This window comes from Drosophila nasuta, chromosome 2L (assembly GCF_023558535.2).
Source record: "Drosophila nasuta strain 15112-1781.00 chromosome 2L, ASM2355853v1, whole genome shotgun sequence".
NCBI lineage: Eukaryota > Metazoa > Arthropoda > Insecta > Diptera > Drosophilidae > Drosophila > Drosophila nasuta.
The window spans coordinates 8263440-8285269 of NC_083455.1; the positions used below are offsets into that span (position 1 = coordinate 8263440).

A 21830-nucleotide genomic window follows, 5' to 3' on the forward strand; every position below is an offset into this window, starting at 1 on the left:
TATCGAGGCACGCTACTAAAAAATAGTTGATTCGAATAAAACAAAAGAAATCAACAAGATGACTAATTACGCGAATATTGGAAAAGAATGGCATACTCAAAGCTACTCAAATTCAATTAGGAAAAGTATAAAACCGTGAACAACCTGCAATTTCTAAGACATTTATTTATTTGAACCTGTAGCACCGTGCTAATTGCTACCTGAGCGCGTCTCACTTGAAATTCAATTAACAACTGGCCAGCAATTATGTAACTCAACTTTTAGATACGCTTCCAACTACACACAAAATTAACATAATTACAACAAAAAAATGTGCCAAAAAGGAAGAACAACGAGGACACAGTGAACAGGAGAATAAACTGGAATGGAAAGGGGAGATTGCGAAATGGAAGCACCTGGCGTCAGCTGGCGGCTCTACACACAATTAACATTACTTAAATACACATTAAGGTTAAAGACGCTCAATTTTTTCATGTTTTGGGGCTATTTTTCCATCGCCGAGTTGTTTATCAGAACTTTCTGGGGCTGCCCAGCTCGCGGAGGGGAGCTATAAAAATTGCGTGACGCAGCGAAAGAAAACATTTGAACAAAAAGCAAAAAAGAGAGTAACATTGACACAGTTGACAGTGATGAACTACAAAATATCCTGGTAAAGAAAAGTATTTATTTTATTTAGCTAAAATGAAAAATAATACATTTTGTTAAGCTAATTGGTAAGGTTAGGTAAACAAAAAATAAGTTTCAAAAATTCTTTATTTAGTCATATGTATATATTTTATATTTCCAAAACATTAGTAATATTTTTTGAATCTTTATTTCTCTTCATATATTTATTTTTTTATATAGATTTATACAGATATCATATTTCATTATCAGCAGTATTATTTGTTCTTTATTCATATAAATTTGATATTCAAATATTGATAGTAATAAGATTTTATGTATACATTTTGTATTTATATCAATTTAATATTTTTAGACTACAAAATTACATATATAATTTTTTTTAATAATTTATATGAATATAGTAATTTAAGATTAATAATAATTATATTTTTTAATAACTAACATAAGCTCTGGGGTAATTTTACTACTCTGTTTTTCTTTCGCTAATTGTCCGCCAATTTTTATAAAGCTGATTAACCTGACAAACGTTAAGCCTTTTCGTGCACTCTTAAATCTACAGGGTATATGGAATACAAATACAAAGCGAAAGCTGCCAAAACTGAAAGAGAGAAATCGGAAAACGGCGTCGACAACAACGTCAGCGGAAGGGCAATGAAAATAAACACAGTAATTAAGTTAATGAGCATTTTGAGATTTATTATTAATTTTCTTTGTGCGGCGACAGCAAACAGCACCGCAAGCAAATCATTTTGAATTTTCTGTTTTTTCGTGGTTATTTATTATAATTGTTGGTCGCCCAGTAATTGTTGTTGCTGTTCCTGTTACTGTTACCTTTGCCGTTGACTGCTTTTGATTTGCATTTAAAATGCGCAAATTTGCGTTAATCTGCATAAATTTCTTTTTTGTTTGCCAATGTTTGCATTATGCCATATTTGTATTTTTTCGACTTCTCCCTTCAGTAAGTCCTTAATTGTTATTTAAATGCTGCTATACAAGTATTTTTTTCAAATGGTAACTTAATTTTTGCAGACGCCAAGAAGCCTTCCGGAAATTGTTTTTTAATTTATAGTTGGTCATAAAAGTCAACCTATGCCGCACATTAACATTTTATCATTGTCATTGCTGTGATTATGGCATCATATGAGTTCCACATCCTCTTCTCCGTTTACTGGGTCTACAATGGGCCATTAGTTGTTTCTGTGCTTGGTCGTGCTCAGTTTTTATGATACCGCATTAAAGTTTATAACGCAAGAAAAGAAAAGAAAAATGGCACAACAAAATGCTAAAATGTAAATAAATCGCAAAGCCGAAAAAAAATAAAGCGAATTAAAGCGAAATTTCTTTGACGTAAAATTGCTTAGTTTATAAGTCGGAGTACTCAATAGCCTAGCATTACCAAGAAGAACTATAATGATACTGATGATGCCTAAAAGCGATTAACATCACATGCTAGAGGTAAACAAATTGCCCCAACTTAGTAGACAATAGCAGACACAACAACTTAGGACGATAGACTAATCACCTAAAAGGTAGAAAAGACGCAAAACAAATCTACTTATTACTATCTACTCTCTCTCTCTCTCTCCGTTTCTCCCATCGTGTAAACAAAACTACAATTAATCAAAGATTTCGCCTCGCTGGACTTTATTACACGCAGCTTTGGTTAATTGCATAAATAAAAGTCCTAGCGGAGTAAGGAGCTTAATTAAGCCTCCGATGTCCAGTCGCAATCTCAAACTCCCCCACTGGGCCTGACAAATAAATAATAAGAGCACAAATTGACACACAAAACGCAGCAATACATGCCCATATCCTGATAGAAAAAGTTTACAATAGACAAGCACACAAACTGGTAAACAAGGAAATTTAGTCGTTGGAACGGTCATTCATACTATACTATATTTAAGTTCGAAATGTTGTTTGGAAAAAGCCATTACAAAGACAAGGCCAAAGGTTATCGAAAAGCCCAGTGTGTTCAGCTTGAGTTTGAGGTCTCTGCTGAGGGTCGACAAGGCAGGCTTTTATTAATAATCTCCGCTGCCAAAGGATAGAGGCAGTGAACAAGGTTGGAGATGGAAGGTGGAGTCGGAAATATCCACTTATATGAAATGTCCGTGGTCTGTAATTAAACCGATTATAATTGCTATTGCTGGGATATGTGAAAAATACACTGTGCGAAAAGTTCTCGTATTTCCAATAACTCGTACTTTTTACTCAAAACAATAAAGTGAAAATCAAAATGCTTTAATACTTTATTAGTATATAATTATAATAGAAAACAAGAAAGCTACAGTCGAGTGTAAAATTCGCGCTTCGAATTTTGAATAAATATACAGAATTAATATACCAAAAAATACCAAAAATATACCGAAGGCTATTTAACGTATATTTATGCAGTACAGTACAGATTGTCACCCAAAGCAACTAAGAGTAAGTTTCAAAAGTTTCAAGCCAAGTTGATCTGCTTGCAAACATAACATTTGAGAAACAGTATATCTCGATCTCTTATAGTCTAGACAGATAACATATGTATATAGGTGCTGGGTGCTTATAGGAAAATATTCATGAAATATTCAAACTGCCACTTAAAATATCCAATTCCAAAAATCAGGCAACTGTTTGTATATTTTACCGTGATTACATAAATTGAATACAAAATTCAAAAAGCAAATAGATGTCTTTAAAACCATATCACTACTTTTAATCAGATAACCTCTAGATAGAAATAAAATGAATAAAGCTAGCTCTCATATCCAAAGAACTTCACAGTTGTTTTTTTGCTTTTTTTTGTCTATGTAACTAATTAGTTTATTGAAATATCGGTGCTCAAATTGTAGTGAGCCAACCAATATGCCAGTAAACAAATAGGAATATACAATGTATGAGTGTTTGTGGGTGTTTTATCGTTTTTTTGTGGATTCCATTATCACCGTCGGTTACAAATAGATCCATTTCATAGCAACTATTCTTTTTTTTTGGATTTCTTGAAATGCCAATGAAAACAAGACTATCAACGTAAAACTAGAGCCTTGGCCATCTTTCTCTTTAATTGGCTCGCGAATCGTTGGGATCAATATTCGAAACCCATTGATTTGGATTCACATAGATGTTAGAGATGGTGCCACGCAGCGTGTCGAAACCCTGATTCAATGGAACCGGTTTGGCCCGCTTGTTAACCGACTTCATCCAGTTCTGCCAGGCGCCCTCATTCCTCTGCTTACGCTGCAGCTCCAGCTGCTCCTTGCTATGCTGCTGCTGCTGCTGGCGCTCACGCTCCCGCAGCTGTTGCTGCTTCTTCACACGCTCCCAGTCGGCTAGACGCTTCTGAATTGCCTCCTTGGTCTCTTTGCGCTGCAACTTTGTGCGATTGGGACTCAAGCCACCCGAGCTCGCCGTGCTCGATTGGCTGCTATAGCCGGTAGAGCTGCCGGCACTCTTAAGACTACTTGTTGCCGGCTTCTTCTGCTGCAACTCCTTTTGCCTGCACCACTCCTGATAGCGTTCTTTGGCAAGACGCTGACGCATCGCATTCTCCGCATCGCGTTTCTCGCGCTCCATCTTGGCGGCCTGTTTCTTCTGCTGCTTCTGGCGCTCCTTACGCTTCACCCAATCCTGATAGGCCGCCTGGCCGTGTTGCTGCTTCTTGTCGTCGAACGTTCGAAAGTATGTAGACGAGCCTGACGACGATGCGGTCGACAGATTGAGACTAAGGGATGGTACAATGTTGCTGCGGCTCTCCGACTGCTTCAGGGCACCGCCATACATATCGGTCCAGCTACATGTGGATGCCGAAGAACAATCGTCACGTCGCACTGTGGTTGACTTCACATTATAGGTGCGGCTTGTCAATTGACTCTGGCAATCAAATGTATTGGTGCTCACAGCGTCTTCGCTCGGCTTCACCGCACGGTAAACAGAAGCACAATTCATGGAGTCGAGACTTATTGTGTCATCCGGCTGCAACTTGTCTGCCGCACTCGGTTGGCAAACAGTGGCCACATCAAAAGAGACCATGCTGACGTCGTCAGTCTTGGCATCAGAATGACAAACTGTAGAAACATCATTCGAGACAATGCTCAGGCAATCAGCATCGCTATCGCCGTGCAGCATTGGACTGCAAACTGTGTCCTCATCAATCGAGGCCAGACTCAAGCTATCGTGCAGCTCTCGATCAGCATCGCCGCCACCTGCAACTTTGCGATGTGGCATGAGAACAGTCTTCTCATCAACATCCTTCTCCAATATGATCGACTTGGCAGCCTCATCTCTGTACAGATAGTCGCCACCTGCTCCCTGATCATCTATCTGCTGCAGCTCATTGCCACTCTCCTCCTCACCGCTCTCATACTCATCAGCATAGCGTGAAACGGAGTCAAGATCTCGTTGCATGCCACGTCCCTGAGTGTAGCTATTGCTGATATTGTCTTCTTCGTCCTTGGCCACATAGCGCACAGTGGGCGACACATAGGAGCGAGAACTGTAGCCATGCACAGTGCCGGAGTCAGTATCGTCGTCACTCACATCGGACACAGACATCGAGCTTTTCCCTCTTAGCCCCGAAATCACCTGACAATCAACCAACTTGCCCTCAATGCTGCGTCGTGCCACAAATGCCATGATGAAATGATCAGCAGAGTTATCTGTGGATGAGTAGAGACAGTAAACTGATGAGAAGTTAATAAGAAGAGCTTTATGTAAATGTTAATATATTTAATTGTTTGCAGTCATCTGTGTTACTATATGTGGACTGTGACTGACAAGCGTGAAATGACAGATATATGTATATTTTGACAGAGACAATGCCTACTGAGAGTATAAGATGCGATTTAATACAAGAGTTTCTCATTCGAAAATATAATTGTAAATAGGGTAGAACTAATTTAAAACAAAACATTTTTATGTTCAGAAGCAATTATTAATGAATGAATAGATGAGCAATCAATAATATAATTTCAAAAAATCCAAATTATAATAATTCGTAATATTTTAGATTTATTGATTTTAAAATTTAAATGTATTTCTTAAAATAAGGTATAAATTAAAGAACTAAACAATAAGACTATTGATAAACAGATCAACAAAAACCTTAAAGGTCAAAATCAAAAAAAAAATGTTCATTTCTATTAATTTACTCGAAGAAAGAAACATAATGAGTTATAAAATACAATTTTTTTTTTATTTCGTCTGAAAAGTTGAACATAATGAATGACTGATATGAATATATTAAACAAAGTTAATAAAATCTTATTTATTTTTTTGGTTCGGACTTGTACTTAATAGCAATACTATATAACTGGAAAGTATGGAGAATAAAGAAATTAATTAAAATTCAATTGCTAGTGTCATTAAAATTTAATTTAAATTTAATTTTTTTGCTCAGTGTATTGGCTAACACTATGCTACATAAAACGCGGCCCAATTGGCTTGGTGATACAAAATGAAAACATTTTAACTAATGACAAACAATTACTTAAACAACGAGTCGAACGAGCGACGCACACGACGACGACAACGACAACGACGATGTCGAAAGCAAAAGCAGCAAAAGGTAATTAAAACTACACTACGCCACATATATGTGAAGGTGTGAGTGCGTGTGAGTCTGGGTAAATATATATGTATGCGTGTGTTGGCTTGTATATATGTATGTGTGGGTGTTTAAGCGTAAAGTTGCCGACTCAAAAATCGTTTGTTGTTGCCTTGTTTGTTGGTTGTCTGTTACCTGGCACAGTTAATGAGTAGCGCTTTCATTTTTAATGAGACTCACCCACACATCACACACACACTCGCCTACACAGATACAGACACACGCAACCTCCAACACACACACATACAAATGGCCATATCAGATGCACACACGAGCTGAGGTGTAATAAAAAACTTATCGCTGCTTGCTTTTAGGCGCCCGTGTGCGACGTTTGATAGACATAATTAAATGATTTTTTATGTGCTTAATTGTTGTATCTTGTGCCGACATCGGCCTTATTAAAACAAAAACAATTAACTGCCCTTCACTACCTCCTTCTCTACGACCTGCAAATGACTTGTCAAATGAACGACAGCCGCTTTCGGATTAAGGATGGGTTACCCAACCTTTTTTATATTTTGTTTTTGTAGTTTACGCATTTTAGCCTTGGCGGGGATTATATATTGAGTGCGTGTATGTGATTGGGATTGTGATTGCTGATGGGTTGGGCTTTAAAATGTGGCAAGCCTACTATAAATAGTTTGGGATTTACGAGGCACAGAAATAAAGCAAAACAAATCGAACTTTGAGTTGAAATACTGAATAAAAAAAATGTTCGAGTATAAAGCTACTTTCATTTATCCAAAATTAAAAATCTTTGTTAGAAGTTACTTTAAGTAACATTTAAAGCAAGTCTGTGAAGTGCCACAGCTGTGGTCAGGTGGCAGTTGCCTGACAAACTGTAGAGAGAATGACCGCAATTGAAAGTGAGTTGTAAATTGAAAAGCAAAAAACAGGAACAGGAACTGAAATGCAGGCAAAGAGTGCGAAATAAATTAATTATTTAGGCTACAAGACAATGTCGTAGCCGGAATACCGAATAGGGACATTCAAAGCACTGCAGTTTAAAGAAACCTGCAAAATACAAATTTAGCTATGTAGCGAAATGTCTTGACGCTGCTTAAAATATAACAACTCATGCAACGCTACAGGTTGTTATTTTTGTCGCAATTATTAATTTCACACACGTACTCAAATCACTTTTCATTTTTTTAATTATTATTTCATTTCTCTTTTTACTGTTTGTTGTTATTGTTACGAGAGTATTGGCCATTGATTATTATTGGCATTGGTTGTTGTTTGGCTGGGCGCACGTTTAATTAAAAACGTGACAATTTTACCTGTGGCCAATGCGAGGCATATTTCATCACGCATACGCCACATGTACGGTAGCTCTGAACGAGTCTGCGGTCATATCCATTTTGTTTAAATTATTTAAAACCTGTTCACAATATGCGCAACTCGTGTCCATTACATTTCACTTTCGCTGTCCACAAATTTAATTAACACAATAAATTCAAGCTTGGGGATTCACGCACTTTACATTGGGTTGCAGCTTTGCAAAACGATGTGAAATTGTCAAAACTGTCGGCGTTATGCGCAATGCATTTTTTACAATTATGAACAGTTCGATATCTCTGTTGCAATATGTCACAAATTGCAGCAGATGTTAGATATAAAATATCAAAGATCAGATGTAAAAATTATTGCGTTTACATTTCAAATGAATATACATATACATTTAATTATCGAAAAGTATATTAACTTACACTTACCAAAAGAAGTGAAACTGCTTATTGAACAGTGGAAATTCTTGTCGTACAATAACTCGAAGGATGTGTGGAAAGCATACGTTTATATACTTCTTGAGAATGTAATTATTATGTTTGCATCAATAAGTGTATGAAGTTTCAGAACTGAAGCATGATTTTAGCTTAGTAAATATCCATTTGAAGTAAAATTCAAATTGCATTTTAAATACACCATCATATTTCTATTTGCTAACACTTTCATGAACTTTAACTTTAGTTTTACGAATATTCATTAAATATCATACAGTTAATTAAATGCAAAGATTTCAAGAATACTCGCACACGAACAAACTTTTAAAGTCCTCCAATCAGCATTCCACATCTTGGTTGCCAGCCAACAAAAAATATCGTTCCACATTGGCACCTCAAGAAGACTCAACACAACTTCAGTCAGACCACAAACAAATCAGTTAAGTGACCTCCCATTCCCATTAACGAAATACAAAAAAAATGGGGGACAAAATAAAACGAAAGACGCGACAAGCTTTGCCAGAATGGAAGGTAAGTCAATTTACCTAATTGACTTATGGCCAAGCAGAAAGTTTGACAGTTGAATCTTGTTACTTGGCTGCTTCTCAAGTGGATGATTTTAATTTGCTGAAGCAGTTGCAGACTTTCGATACGATGAGCTAAGATTGAAGATAGCAATGATGAGGTATAAACAGTACAATTGTAAGAAATGTACCTAACATTGGAATTAATGTATATATAAAATACTTATTAAAGAGTCAGTAATAAAAAAAATATTATGTATTAACATTTAGTTTCTACAGTATTACTAAGTAAACAAGCTACAGTTACAGCTTCTCATTTTCATTAGTACCATATTCCAAAAATATATCAGTTTAATATACCGAAAACAGTGGAAAGTACTTAACTGTAAGACATTCGCTACTTATTTTTAATAATACCACTTTCTAAAAATATACCAAATAAAAACTTATATAAATATACAAAGATATATTTAATGTATTGATATAGTACTAAATTCAAAATATAAAAAAGAGTACAAAATATACCAGATTTTAAGCCCAAGCAACTAATAACCTACAGCAGCATCAGTTTTTCTGTCATACAAATCATTAAAACTGTAATTATTATAGTTTTTATATAAAATCGACTCTGTCCTCAAAATATTTATATGTTATATATAAATAAAATTCCTTAAGGTTAATTAAACTTTTTTTCCACTCTAGTTTTATTTTCCAATTAATTTATAATCAACATGTATTTTGTAATTAGATAGAAGAATATTTTGTTGCTTTAAACAAAACAACATCCAATTATTATGCAATGCAACGTGTCCACACATTTGGTAATTATGATTTTGTTTGGTGTATAATTTAGCAAGCTCACAAGTAGAATATTATTGTCGAAAGCGTTATGAACTTTTAATGGTTTAACAACTTGCAGCCACTAAAACTTTAAGGCATGCATAGAGTTTCAGTTTCCAGCCAGCGACTGTCTCAATTCAGAAGCAAAGCTAACAACTAGACAACGTCAACGACAACAACCAGTTTGTTAGCTAGTTAAATAAACTTATGTTGGGGCAATGTCAGTCACATGTTTGTTGCACATTTCCGCTTACGTGAAAATATTAATTACCAAAATTTCATTGCCTGAACCCGACCAGAAGCAACTACATCGGGAGAGGAGGTAGGTGAGGCATCAGGTCTTGTCGGCAATTCAATTAGTGGGCGACTTGCATTTATCCTATTTAAATGCTGCATACTTTCACACACATTCACAGACACACACACACACACACACAGTGGCACTTAGAGTGCTATAGAATGTGTGCTTGTCGTCATGACAACGACTCGAGCAGGACTCGAAGGACTGGAACGAACTCGTGACTTATGCACTGACGCAACCAATTATGGCTTGAGGGGCAACTGTAAATGCAACCGTCTCGCCCCTTGGCTCAGTATCTGAGACTTCGAGAGAGTGTGTGCGTGTGTGCATGTGTGTAAGTGTGGTTAGCTTACCGTGTCTGCATCTTCGTCTGCATCTAAACCTATTTTCGGTTTTAGCGTTGCTCAAAAACTATGTCAAATGAAATTTATGCGTTGCGCCCAAAAGGCGGCAATGAAAACGAACAAAACGTGTGCACATACATACGTGTCTGTCTACGTGTGTGTGAGTGCGAGTGTATTTGAGTGCTCCTCGGCTGTTAGCGTATTAGTTTTTGGCTCTTGTTTGACTTTTGCTACGATACTTTATTGCGTATCCATCATTGATAAGGCGTCAACGCGACGGCAACGGCGACGATGACGGAGGCAATCTTTCATGAGAATTTGCTTGAAAAGTTTCTTAATTAAATATGACAGTCTGAGCTGGTGACTTTGGGCCAAACTAATTCAATTAGGCAAATTTACCGACACTTCAAGATACCAAATAATTTCTATAAACTTATTTAAGAATTACCTTTAATTTTCTTAAATAATATTTTATGCAAATAATACGTTTTGATTTGCTTTTCTCGCTATCCAAATCTGTTTGTTCCGGTTCTAAACTCTACTCACACTCGTACTTTTTTTAATACTTTTAATTTCTAATATAAAAAAACGCCATAACAGCTATTCATTAGAGCCGCAAGTAAGCAGACTGACGAGTCTCCTGTGGTTACAAACACAGACACACACAATCCCAAATGCCCTTAGTCAGTAAACACTTTGAACAAGCTGCTGACAAGCACACTCGTATCTCTTCATTTTGCATGCCCTCAAATGTATCTGCATCCCATCAACAATTCTGGAACTGTGCAAAAAAAACTGTAATAAAACTGATTTCATTACCTTGATTAGCTGGTCTCTTCAAGTCCGCGCAGTCACTCAGTCAGACTGTTTGTCTGATAGTCGGTTTGTTTGCGAGGCTTTTTTACGTTTTTTATACACATTTCGAAAGTTCAACGTAGCCCTCGTGATGAACAAGGTAAAAGCTTGGCCATCGTTTGGTTCAATGCAAGCATTAACCTCATTAACTTGCCATTCTGAATGATGCCTTCAATGTATTTGCTCATACAAACATTTCATATAAATATATTTAAGGCAGTTGAAGCTGCTCTTTTTAATCTAATGGATTATATTTTATAGCTGCAGCGATTTATTTATTCTCAATTGAGTTGGAAACAGAAAAAGACTCTGCAGCGAAGTTGAACCATTAATTTGATGAGCCCTTAAGCAGTTACTTATAAAAATTGACCAGTAAATTTGAACTTAACAATTGTAGAAAATTAAATTAAAGGATTAGTGATACAAGATTTTTAAACATTTTTTGTACTACTATTTAAATACAACATGATTCAATTGAAAGTCTTAAAATTATAATCCAATATTCTTTCCAGGCTTACAGCTCTCCTTCTAATTTCCTTTCCATATTATACCTGATTATCACTCTACAATTCATAACAGTAGCTGGCTAACAAGTTTGCATCTTTACACTCTTCACTCTACAGTGCCTTCATTTATCCAGTGCACTTTGCGCCTCGAGTCCATCTCTTGAAGCAAGACTAACTGGCAAGTGGCTGAAAAACTTAATTAAGCATAATAGGGCTCTAGGTCCTGCAGAGGATGGAATGCAGTGGAATTTCTTTTTGGCCAGCCAACTGTAAGTAGCTGTTGGTAATTTGCGCTTAGCCTTTTTCGCAGACCAACACTTCGGGCTGTGGAGTAAAGAGTCTGATCCTTGCACAATTAAATTGCATTTCCGCTATTTTTGATGCCTTTTGCATTTATAATACCTTCAATTGTGAACTCTTGCTTGCTGGCACGTCCTGAGAAACATAATTCAATTAATTACAAAGACGACAGGTGCAAAGGTAGCTAATACTAAATATTAATCATACGCAGTGTGAACCACCAAACAAAAATAAAAAGCAAAGCAACGGATATGTGTTGCGGGGGCAAAGGTCTTCTGGGGCAGCATTTGTATCTAATAAACATGTTTATTTCATTAGCGCTACACACGCGGCCATTTCGAGAGTTTTCATGCTTCTCGTTTTTCTATTTGGTTTGTGTTTTTTTGACTGTTTCCTTCTTTTTTGGGTACTCCCCCTGGACATCATTTGCCACGCCGATTGCCACGATTTCGACATGAAAAATGCGTTCGCGAAAAGTTGCTGTTGTCGCTCTTTATGATTGGGATTTGGGGCACTAATGTGCCATTGCCTTCCCTACGTTTTCTCTTTTTATATACGTTCATATATTTTGCCTAGTAACTACCCAACCAGGAGGTCTTACTTAGGCTCCCACTACACACATACTTTAGAGGCTTGTAAGCTTATGCTACCCCCAGATCTGTATCTGACATGCTGTCGACATCATTACAAATAAATTGAGCGTGAAAGATACATTTCAACAACATTGCCCTGACGCAATGATAGGCATTTTCCTTCCTCTCTACATTTTTCTTGTTTTTTTCTCTTTGATTCGGCCCAAGGTGTGTGCTTTGTGGTCGTTTACTTTCACATACTTTCTTGACTTAAAAATGTTTCTGACAAAATGTTCTTGATGTACACTTATGGATAAATTTGCATAGGTTCAAAAATGTTCACATTTGTTGGCGTGTGTTAAGGCTTATCTTATCTTGTACTCCAAATAAATGTAATAGTTAGATAATTTAAATAAATAAAGATACCATAAAAATACTTTAGTTTTTAAGTCCAAATCACATATTTAAAAAAAAATATCTATTGAAATATATAAAACAACAAAAGTTAGCAATTAACCCAACATACTAAAGCTATTAATGTATTTTTAAAATAGTGTTTAGTTATCAGACCAATAATTTAATCTAGAAGATCTTTCCTTAATTCAACTTTATTAATGATAACATAAGTATAACTATTTTGAATACGCAATTCCATATGAAATAATAAGATTGCTGTCATATTTATGAAATGATTGACACTGGAAATGAATGTGTGTATGAAAATGAAATTCAATTTAATCAAGGTTATAGCTTACATTAAATTCTCAATAAGCCTGGCTCCTTAAAAACTTTTAGTTAATTTTAAATAGCCTAGAGAGATGACAGTTCTTTAATCTAATGCTACAAGAAGCAAATAGGCTTTCTCGTTTGCCAAAGCAATTGCCATAAAATGATTTAATTAAAACCGCAAACGTAATGCAAAAATTCGATATAAATTCAAATTTTACCAATCATAAGCACACAACACACACACACATACAATCACTTGCAGATATATATGCGTGAATTGCATGTGCCACAATTTCAAATGAGAGAATACAAAAGTCAATTTGCTGTAAGACGCTGAGAGCTGCACATAAACATAACCATGACAGGGAAGGGGATTGAGACAGAGAGAGATACATATTTGGTATAATAACATACGTGACCATATTTACAAATTCCACATCAAAATATCTTGACTATAGACTGAAGGGGGGCTAACTGCTCCAACAGGCGGGGCAAGCAGCAACAGCAGCAGCAGCATCATTGTCTGCCGTTTTGCTATGCATGTGAAATGAATTTAATGCTCGGCTCGACGTTGTTCTATATGCTGGCTAAGAGACTGCAGAGGGGAAAGTTAACTGTGCGTAGCATGCTGTAAAATTTGTTAACATATCTACATAATAATTTTGGCTTTAGGAATAATGCAGACAATCTACGATTTGATCATTATCGAATTGTCAGAGAACTTTGGGAAGTGTTTTGGGGTTTTATTTGTATAAATAATTCAAAATGTTAACAATAAAAAGCAGGAAATATTACCTAGTTTGTCAAATTGTGTGAATAAGTAGGCCCCGAGAAAAAAATTTTTTTTTTTTTTGTAGAAAAAAATATTTACACAATTTCTCTGTTGAGCATAAAAATAATAAAAAATTGATAAAGAGTTGAAATTTATTTTTGTGTGATATTCAGATAATCGCGTGAAGTGTTATTAAGTGATAGAATTAACTTTTGAAATTAACCAGTTATAAGTATAATTTATTTCAAATGTAAGTATGAAAGCATAGATCAATCTCCTTTGCTGTTTTTAAGAGAATTGTGGCTTAAAACTTGTTGAATAGTGGCGCTTTTGACTCCCAGTAGTAAACTTTGTGCTCAAGGCAAATTGACAAATCGTATAACGATTTGGTTTGGCACCCAGCAAACCGCTTACAGAAATGTAATAACCTGCTGACGTTTGACAGTGTTTCGGTGGTTCAGTGGTTCCACTCTTTATGAATTAGTCATGTTTTTGCATGTGCAATAACACAACGGACGGTGTTGCCTTTCGTATGAAAAAGGGCGTTCTTTGGCAGGCAACATGGCGTATAATTAACAATAATGAAGTCGTAAAACCGCAATGCAATCAGCGATGCGCAAAACACACAAACTTACACACGCACACATATAGATACAAGCAGATGCATAGACACACACCGCACGGTCAGTTGAAAAGCCAAAATGTATATTTCGAGAAGGGCGAACAGAGATAAAGTTGGGCGAAAGGATGCGGCATTGTGGCCACAGCTTTTCAGTTCAGCTCCAAGTTATGGTCGGGCACTGGCATCGTAAAATATTTATAAACCATTTGCACGCATAATTAGGCTGTCATTAAATTTTGAGATTTTCGGCATGTGTGACACCCCAAAAAATTTTGTTTGCGGGGATATAGTATAGTGCAAAGTATAACCTCTATAAATGCCCTACATTTAACGTGCATGCTATCATTTTAGATAATGACTATGATGCATGAAAATAGATCGAATGAAAGGCTTAAATTGCCTTTTTTGAATTTTTTTTTTTTGAATTTTCAGTAAAACTTGTAAATTTCAAGTAATATATTTATATTATAATACGGCAATAATATGTAATGTTCCACATATAATTATAATGAATACTTAAATAAAAAAACAACATATATTAGTTTCCATGTGTATGTTATGCTTATCATCCGTCTACTTTGAGTACATTTTTTCTTAAAAATTAAATATTAACAACTTATTGAACATTCTCCAATTTTATATGAATAAAATTAAAAAATATTTATTTTTGATTTAATTAATAATTTATTCTTTTTATAATTAATGTATTTTAATGCCAATTAAGACTTAAAAAATAAAATTTGTTTTCATATAAACCTTTAACTCTTAAAACTATTTCAAATCAATAGCTTTATTTCAAATATTAATGTTTTCTTTACAATTGAATTTGAACCGTGAAATTAAAAACTAATAGTCATATTTATTTACTATATATTCCATCACTATAAAAAGTAATAAATAATTTATGTATATATGAAATCAAAAATATAATTTTTCTATTCCTCACAGAGTAAAGAGTACTCGCAAGTAGGTGTGAGTTTATCTAGTGTCTCACTCAGTTGCCGCTTGGCAAGTGGGCTGGCCTTTTGAGTTGGGCGTTGAAATGTCATGTCATGTTGCGACAGGCGTCAATGCGTTATGCCAGGGACTCCTCTAGATACGTGTGTGTGTGTGTGTATGAGTGCAGGCTGGGGGAAATGGAGTGCATGTGTATGCGGCCATAAAGTAATCAGCGGAAATGTCAATGAGCCGCCGCCATTTGCTGATGTGTCGGCGGCTGAGGTTTACACGGGCAACAGCAGCAACAAGGTAGCATCCGTACACACTTTTTCCCGCACGCTCTCTGCTTCTATCTGCGTCAGTGTTATGCTCTACCCCGTTTTTCAATCTCTTGTTATTGTTGTCACCGTTGTAATTGTTGTTGTTTTCTGTACTGTAATTAAACATTTTTCGTTGCATATGCAAAACCGATTGGCAGCAGTGCTGCTTTAATTGCGTGTGTTCGAATGAGTGTCTGACACTCAGTGTGTGTGTGTGTGTGCGTGTGTGTGAAGCGCAGAATGACAAATATTTTATGGTACTGCATTGATAGGCGGTTAATATGAGACCTTGATGCATTGACAGCATTGTGAAGGGGTTCAATTAAAAACAAAATAATCTGAATTAAATTATGGATATGCAATTGTAACTTTATCTATGAAGAATATTTACAATAAACACTTTATGAATAACATCATAATCAATAAGGTATAAGGGGAATTAGGCGGTTTATACACAATAAACACCAACCAACTTTTTTCATAACCTATAAAAAAAAACTAGAAATTATAAATTAGTATAAAGAAGTACACAAGTATACACAGTATCCAATTATATTTAAAATAAATACTTTATTATTCTCTAGTTAGAAATTACTTACTTCTACTATCCATCAAGAATGGGGACAAAAACTAGGCGGGTAATATGAGTAGTTAGTGCATTGACAATTCGAATGTATCGATTGTTAAATTAAGCTGCGAAAGTTATGAATATGCAATTATTACTCCAACTATAAGGAATATTTACAAAAACACTTTATTACTAGCAGCGTTTTTTCTCCATTTGTAAAGATACCTTAAATAAGATCCACAAATTATATTGAATCCTAACCGCATTTTCACGACTCATAAAGACTTTTGTTATGGTTGTATGTACGAGAAATATATAACGAAAAAAAAAACAATTTATTATTCGCTAGTTGGAAATCAATTCCTTTCTTAATTCATAATAAATACAATGAAAATAATGTAGCTGTTGATATCTTGTCAGAAAATAATAAAACATAATATATACATATCATACAGGTAATAAACATACAATACTCTTAAATAATCAGAGTATTATCTTAAAGGTATTTGCAAATTTTAATGATAATTATTTTGTCTGTGACTTGCAGTTACACAAATACTTCCACACCACGATCAAAATGGCTTTCTGTGGACACATAGATCCTGATGGCAAGATCGTTTGGAGGGATGAAACATTTTCGGGCAGTACTCGCATCATATCACAATCCTCCGATCAATCAAACACAATGGAACAATCGGATAAATCGCGACCCCTTAGTGTAGATTTACAGAACTTTGATAGCCCACAAGAATGTAATCGTTGCAGTCTGCAGGGAATTAATGGCGTTATATGCGAAGATCAGGCAGAATCGTCCTCATCATCGTCAACGCCATTATCCCTGCCGCCGGCAACGGACAGCAACTACATCTTCGAGAGGAGGCAAACTGCTGATTCACTTTACAGCTGGTCAGAGGTATACGGGTCGGTTAAGCCGAATGAGGCCCAGAGCAATGTGGTGCCATCGCTGGAGCTGCAGTCGAAGACGAGCACGCTCGACTATCTGCGTGAGCTGGATGGCCTGAAGCTGCATCGTGAACCGAAGGTGGCATACGAGAATTGGATAGCGTCAAAGGAGAGAATACGCCAGCAGAAGTTGCAGCAGCAGAGATTAAAGCTAGAACAGGAAAAGGAGCGTAAGGATCAGCGCAAATATCTGGCGAAATTGTGCTACGAGAAGTGGCTGAACGATAAAGCCAGACAGGCAAATCAGAAACGACGCATGCAACTACAGCAGTCAAGAAGCAGTTCGAGTAGCAGTTTAATTCGCAAAGTGTCACAGTCAGAGATCAGGCAAGAAGTTCAGAGTTGGTGGCACAAGAAACAGGAACAACAGCAACGTCAGCGATTGGAGGTACAACGACGTATGCAGTTAAAAGAACAAAAGAATCAGCATCGTAAGCAACTGGCGGCAATGGCCTGGGAGAAATGGATGAGCAATGTGTTCGATAAGCCCAAACCTGTACCCATGAATCAGGGTATCGATTCACTCCGGGGCACGGTCTCTGAAATCTACATTAATCCTAACCCCCTGGAAGCATCTCCAGAAACCATCGGAGGAGCAATAACTTTTTGAGATTAATTTTATAAATGTAAAAAGTCGGAATTGAATTTATGTAATTAGTATCGTATTCAAGTGCAGTTCATTTGCTACTAGAAGAGTAGTCTCATCAAATAAATTAAATACAAACACTAAGTACAATTTGTGTTCCTATTGATTAAATTTGCTGCTTGTGCAGAATGTGTAGTATGCATTTGAATCCTAGCTGCCTTGTATTATAATCTGGTATGGAATATTTCAAATGATATGAATATACCAAATGTATTCTTCGATATGCTGTATTTTTTTGTGGTATATTAATTTGGTATATTTTAAGAATATGGTAAAAAGGTAGAGAATAGATTTCTTACTAATTTTTTTTTTTTCAAACTTACATTTGTTTTAGCATACGTAATGTATGGCAGAATAATTGTTAAATTAATTAAAAGATTCTTAGTTGACTAAAACTACTAAAAAAGAATTTCAGCCTTGTAACACTTTTAATTGTAATCTTCATTGCACATTGATTACATTGATTTAAAATTTTCTAATTAACAGTAGTCTTAGCTTCTTAATAATATTTCTGATTTGTTAAACAATAGCTTAATTAATTTAAATATTCTATGATATTTCTATGTCTTTTCCACATACTGAAAATTTCAATTTCATTTCCATTCGAATTTTCTGTTGATTATGTTGTTCACTATTTAAATCGTTTATGTCTGCCGTAATTAATAACACCTGATGGCATAAATTCGTTGCATTCCCTCAAGCATATTTCCATTTAAGAATGCTGACAACTTATTTTTATTATATTTCTATTGCTGACCCCTTGACTCGATTGGAATATGTTCAACTCTCTGTCTCACTCTTTCGGTTATTTGTTGTTATCTTTGGCCTGGCAAACATTATCGTCTAGGATTTCAAAAGTCAATTTAAACAATTGTGTCAACAGAGTTTAACCAATTTCGTAAACCAATACGATAAATGTGAATGGTTGGACGAGGGATGAGGCAGGAAACGCAAGGAATGATACGAGAAGACTTCAAGGGGGAGCGAGGGAAATTGTAAAACTGTGACAGATGAAAACAAAAAACAATTTGCAATAACAACGAAAATACAAAAGCAAACAAAATGCGAAGCTGAGAGTGCAGAGAACCGCACAGGACACTCAATAGGATTTCAATTGTTGTCAGTCTCAGCTCGTGTGCTCATGTCTCTCTATGTGTGTGTGTGTGTGTGTGTGTGTGTGTGTGTGTGTATGTGCGTGTATAACTTTGTATGTTAGCTCGATGAAGCAGCAGCAGATTTGTAGAGCGGGGAAGGAGGAGAACGCCTATTTTCATTAGAATTTCAACACTGCTGCTTTGGCTGTAAAGTCACAAAATTATATTGTCAAAAATAAAATAAAGCATGTTTTTAGGCGCAAACACACAACAGACCGAAAGAGACGCAATTCGTTAGATAGAGCAAAAAAGAGAAAAGGACAGAAAAAGAGATTGGTAGGCAGGATTGAGACATATGTAGAGCTAGTTGCAAAGCAAAACCGAAATGCAAACAAAATAAGCCAAAGGCCTAAAGTTCATTTGCACAATTTCCAAACCGCTTTTGCTTACCCTCCCTCCCCCTCCCCTTCCTCTTACCCTTCACCTTGTCCCCGCTCTTGGAACGCTGCAACTGAACAAAGTCAAAGGCCGTACAAAGCTTGGCAAACAAAAAGACCAAAAAGACGCTGGTAAATCCTTTTGATGAGGTCAACGCTAGTTTGGTTTCCTGCTACAAGAGCGCACACATACACACACACACAGACGTTAACGCATTGGTCAAGCCAATGTTTACTTTTTCATCTGTATGTGTGTGTGTGTGATAGAATGCCTTGATTATGTGCGTGTGCATGTGGATGCGTTTGTGTGTGTGAGCATTGGCAGGATTAAATTTGGTAGGTATTGAAGCATGTTATTCGTCATCAATGTAGTTTGCACTAACTAGTTGTTGTTGCCGCTGTTGCTGTTTGTTTTCCTCCTTGTTGTTGTGATTTCGCCACTGTTGCAACTGCAACAAGCTTCTAGCTTGCAGCTTGCAGCCAGAGCTCTGGCTGACTGATATCTTGTGCAGTTCGAGCCGTTTTCATGTTGTTTGCATTGTTTACGCACTTTCGCTTTGATATTATTGTAGTGTGCATTTCGACTCGATAGCCACACACACATGCAGTCTATCCCTGCTTTCTTCCTCCCTTATTCATCACTTCCCATTACACTTTGTTACTTGTGTGTGCACTTTACTTTAAGCAGGGATTGACTTTAAAACCCACATAACATAGCTGCCGAATGAGCTTTGCAAAAGGGCAGATTAAGTTTCGTAAAATAACCATTGTTTAGTCAAAAGATCAATCGTTTTTGTTGTTCATCTGAAATAGTTAAATTCAATTATTATCTTACTAATACTCAACAAATTAATCTAATTTTTAATACTAGCAAAATACCATTCAGCTAGCTACCGTCTTTAAAAAGGAATCAAATTTAATAATTATCTTTAAAATTCAATGAAATCCGATCTATACAAAAAAATCCCGGATAAATATACAGAATTAAGTCCAAAGTGTTGTCAATATCTGGATAATCCCGATTTTAATTAATTCAAGTACGAAAATTCTTAATTCCGAATAGCTTAAAATTTGGTTTTGTATTTTAATAGCATATGGTATTTTGCAGACCAACTCTATTATTTTATATATGCGAATGCTGAAAATATGGTTTTCAATCCAGCTGAAAATGTTTGATTTTTTTAAGCATTTTATGTCGGGATTGTTTTGTTTATATAAGGACAGTTGCTCAACTTAATAATTTAGTAAAAAAAACATTAACTGATTAAAAATAAATCACTTACTAAGCTCTCCAGGCAGCGTTTACTTAAATGGCCTGCTCTCAATCTCAATCCGACACGAGTGTGAACATTTTGCATAAGAACATAAGACGAAAAACAAAAAAGAAAGACAAAAGCTCTCACATATAAAAGACAATTGAGGAAAAAAAGATAAATCGCCTCGTGTTTAGTGGTAAAAACAATGAAAACGACCTGTCCACACGGTTGCGGCGTGCTGGGTACATAAATAATGCAATGGCAGCAGTTGAGCAAAAGGGACCAAAAGGAGCAAAAGTCCCAACAATTGAGCAGAAGACAATGCATAACTGAATGGCGGTCAGGTGAGCAGTCGAGTGCAGACAAGGTTTTATGCCCAGACAATGGTCTCAAATATATCACTGTGATGATGAGTGATCAATAACCCAAAGGAAAAGAACTGAAGCCCAAAAGGGAAACGGAATAGCAAATAACGAGGTAGCAGACACAGTGCTTTGTCGAGCACAACATCTACACATAGAAATCGAAAGATGATGATGAGTGATGTTTGAAGTATTGAGCAATTGCTACAGAAAAAGTAAGAAGAAAAGGTTCATCAACATACTATTTATTAATATTAGTAATTTTTATAGAGCACACTCGGCAGCGGCTTTCTTTCTAGTAGTGTGTAGTGAGAGAGAGAGAGAGAGAGAGAGCAACTGAGAGAGCTGTGATTCTTTCAGAGGATACTCCTTGCAAAGTGAAGGAATACGAGTTAATGGAACCTTAAAGTCAAAAACAATTTTCTTTCCTTACCTCTCAAAATATGTGCGCGTGGATCTCTCTTCATTTCTTCTTTCTGTTGATTTATGTTTGCCTAGAAATTAACTTAATATTTTAGGCATTTTTGCGGTTTGGGGATGATTTGCGTGACCGTTAATAATAACAATCCAAAAATGATAAGTATAAGAATATTCGAGAGAACCCAATAACGAAATTACTAAATTTCATAGTAAAGTATTGCATTATTGTGTATTCTATTGTAAGGCAAAGAGGTTCTTAAAGAAAATGCATTCTTAAACATTCAACAGTGTACTTAAAATACATGCCGTCAGAAGAACGCCTTAATCTAAATACGATTTCAGCTGAGCTGCCATTTGCAAATGCTCGAACTTTAACGGTGCATTAATTTATGTGAAAAGCTTTCACTTTCAGCGCACTTGTGCAATTAATACACACGCTCTCGCGCCCAGCCACAACACAGCACACACAGACACACATACACACACTTATAACACATACACAACTGGCGTCAGTCAAGTTAAGAG

At 36.0% G+C, this 21830-nt stretch overlaps 2 protein-coding genes across 3 annotated transcripts; one reads left to right on the plus strand and one right to left on the minus strand.

Moving 5' to 3' along the window:
* Window positions 1-3396: 3396 nt before the first annotated feature.
* On the minus strand, window positions 3397-8075 carry LOC132798417 (uncharacterized). The gene is made up of 2 exons (XM_060810272.1): window positions 7930-8075; window positions 3397-5267 (listed from the first exon to the last, which is right to left on the minus strand). Exon 2 carries the CDS (start codon window positions 5242-5244, stop codon window positions 3673-3675), a length of 1572 nt encoding a protein of 523 aa, XP_060666255.1. The 5' UTR covers window positions 5245-5267; window positions 7930-8075; the 3' UTR covers window positions 3397-3672.
* A 5686-nt stretch (window positions 8076-13761) lies between these two features.
* On the plus strand, window positions 13762-17820 carry LOC132798782 (coiled-coil domain-containing protein 34). Of its 2 annotated transcripts, none has more exons than XM_060810756.1 (2): window positions 13762-13928; window positions 16675-17820. In XM_060810756.1, exon 2 carries the CDS (start codon window positions 16705-16707, stop codon window positions 17698-17700), a length of 996 nt encoding a protein of 331 aa, XP_060666739.1. In that variant the 5' UTR covers window positions 13762-13928; window positions 16675-16704; the 3' UTR covers window positions 17701-17820. The 2 variants fall into 2 exon arrangements, with proteins under 2 accessions (XP_060666739.1, XP_060666740.1); XM_060810757.1 differs by lacking the exon at window positions 13762-13928 and adding an exon at window positions 16508-16582.
* Window positions 17821-21830: the final 4010 nt, after the last annotated feature.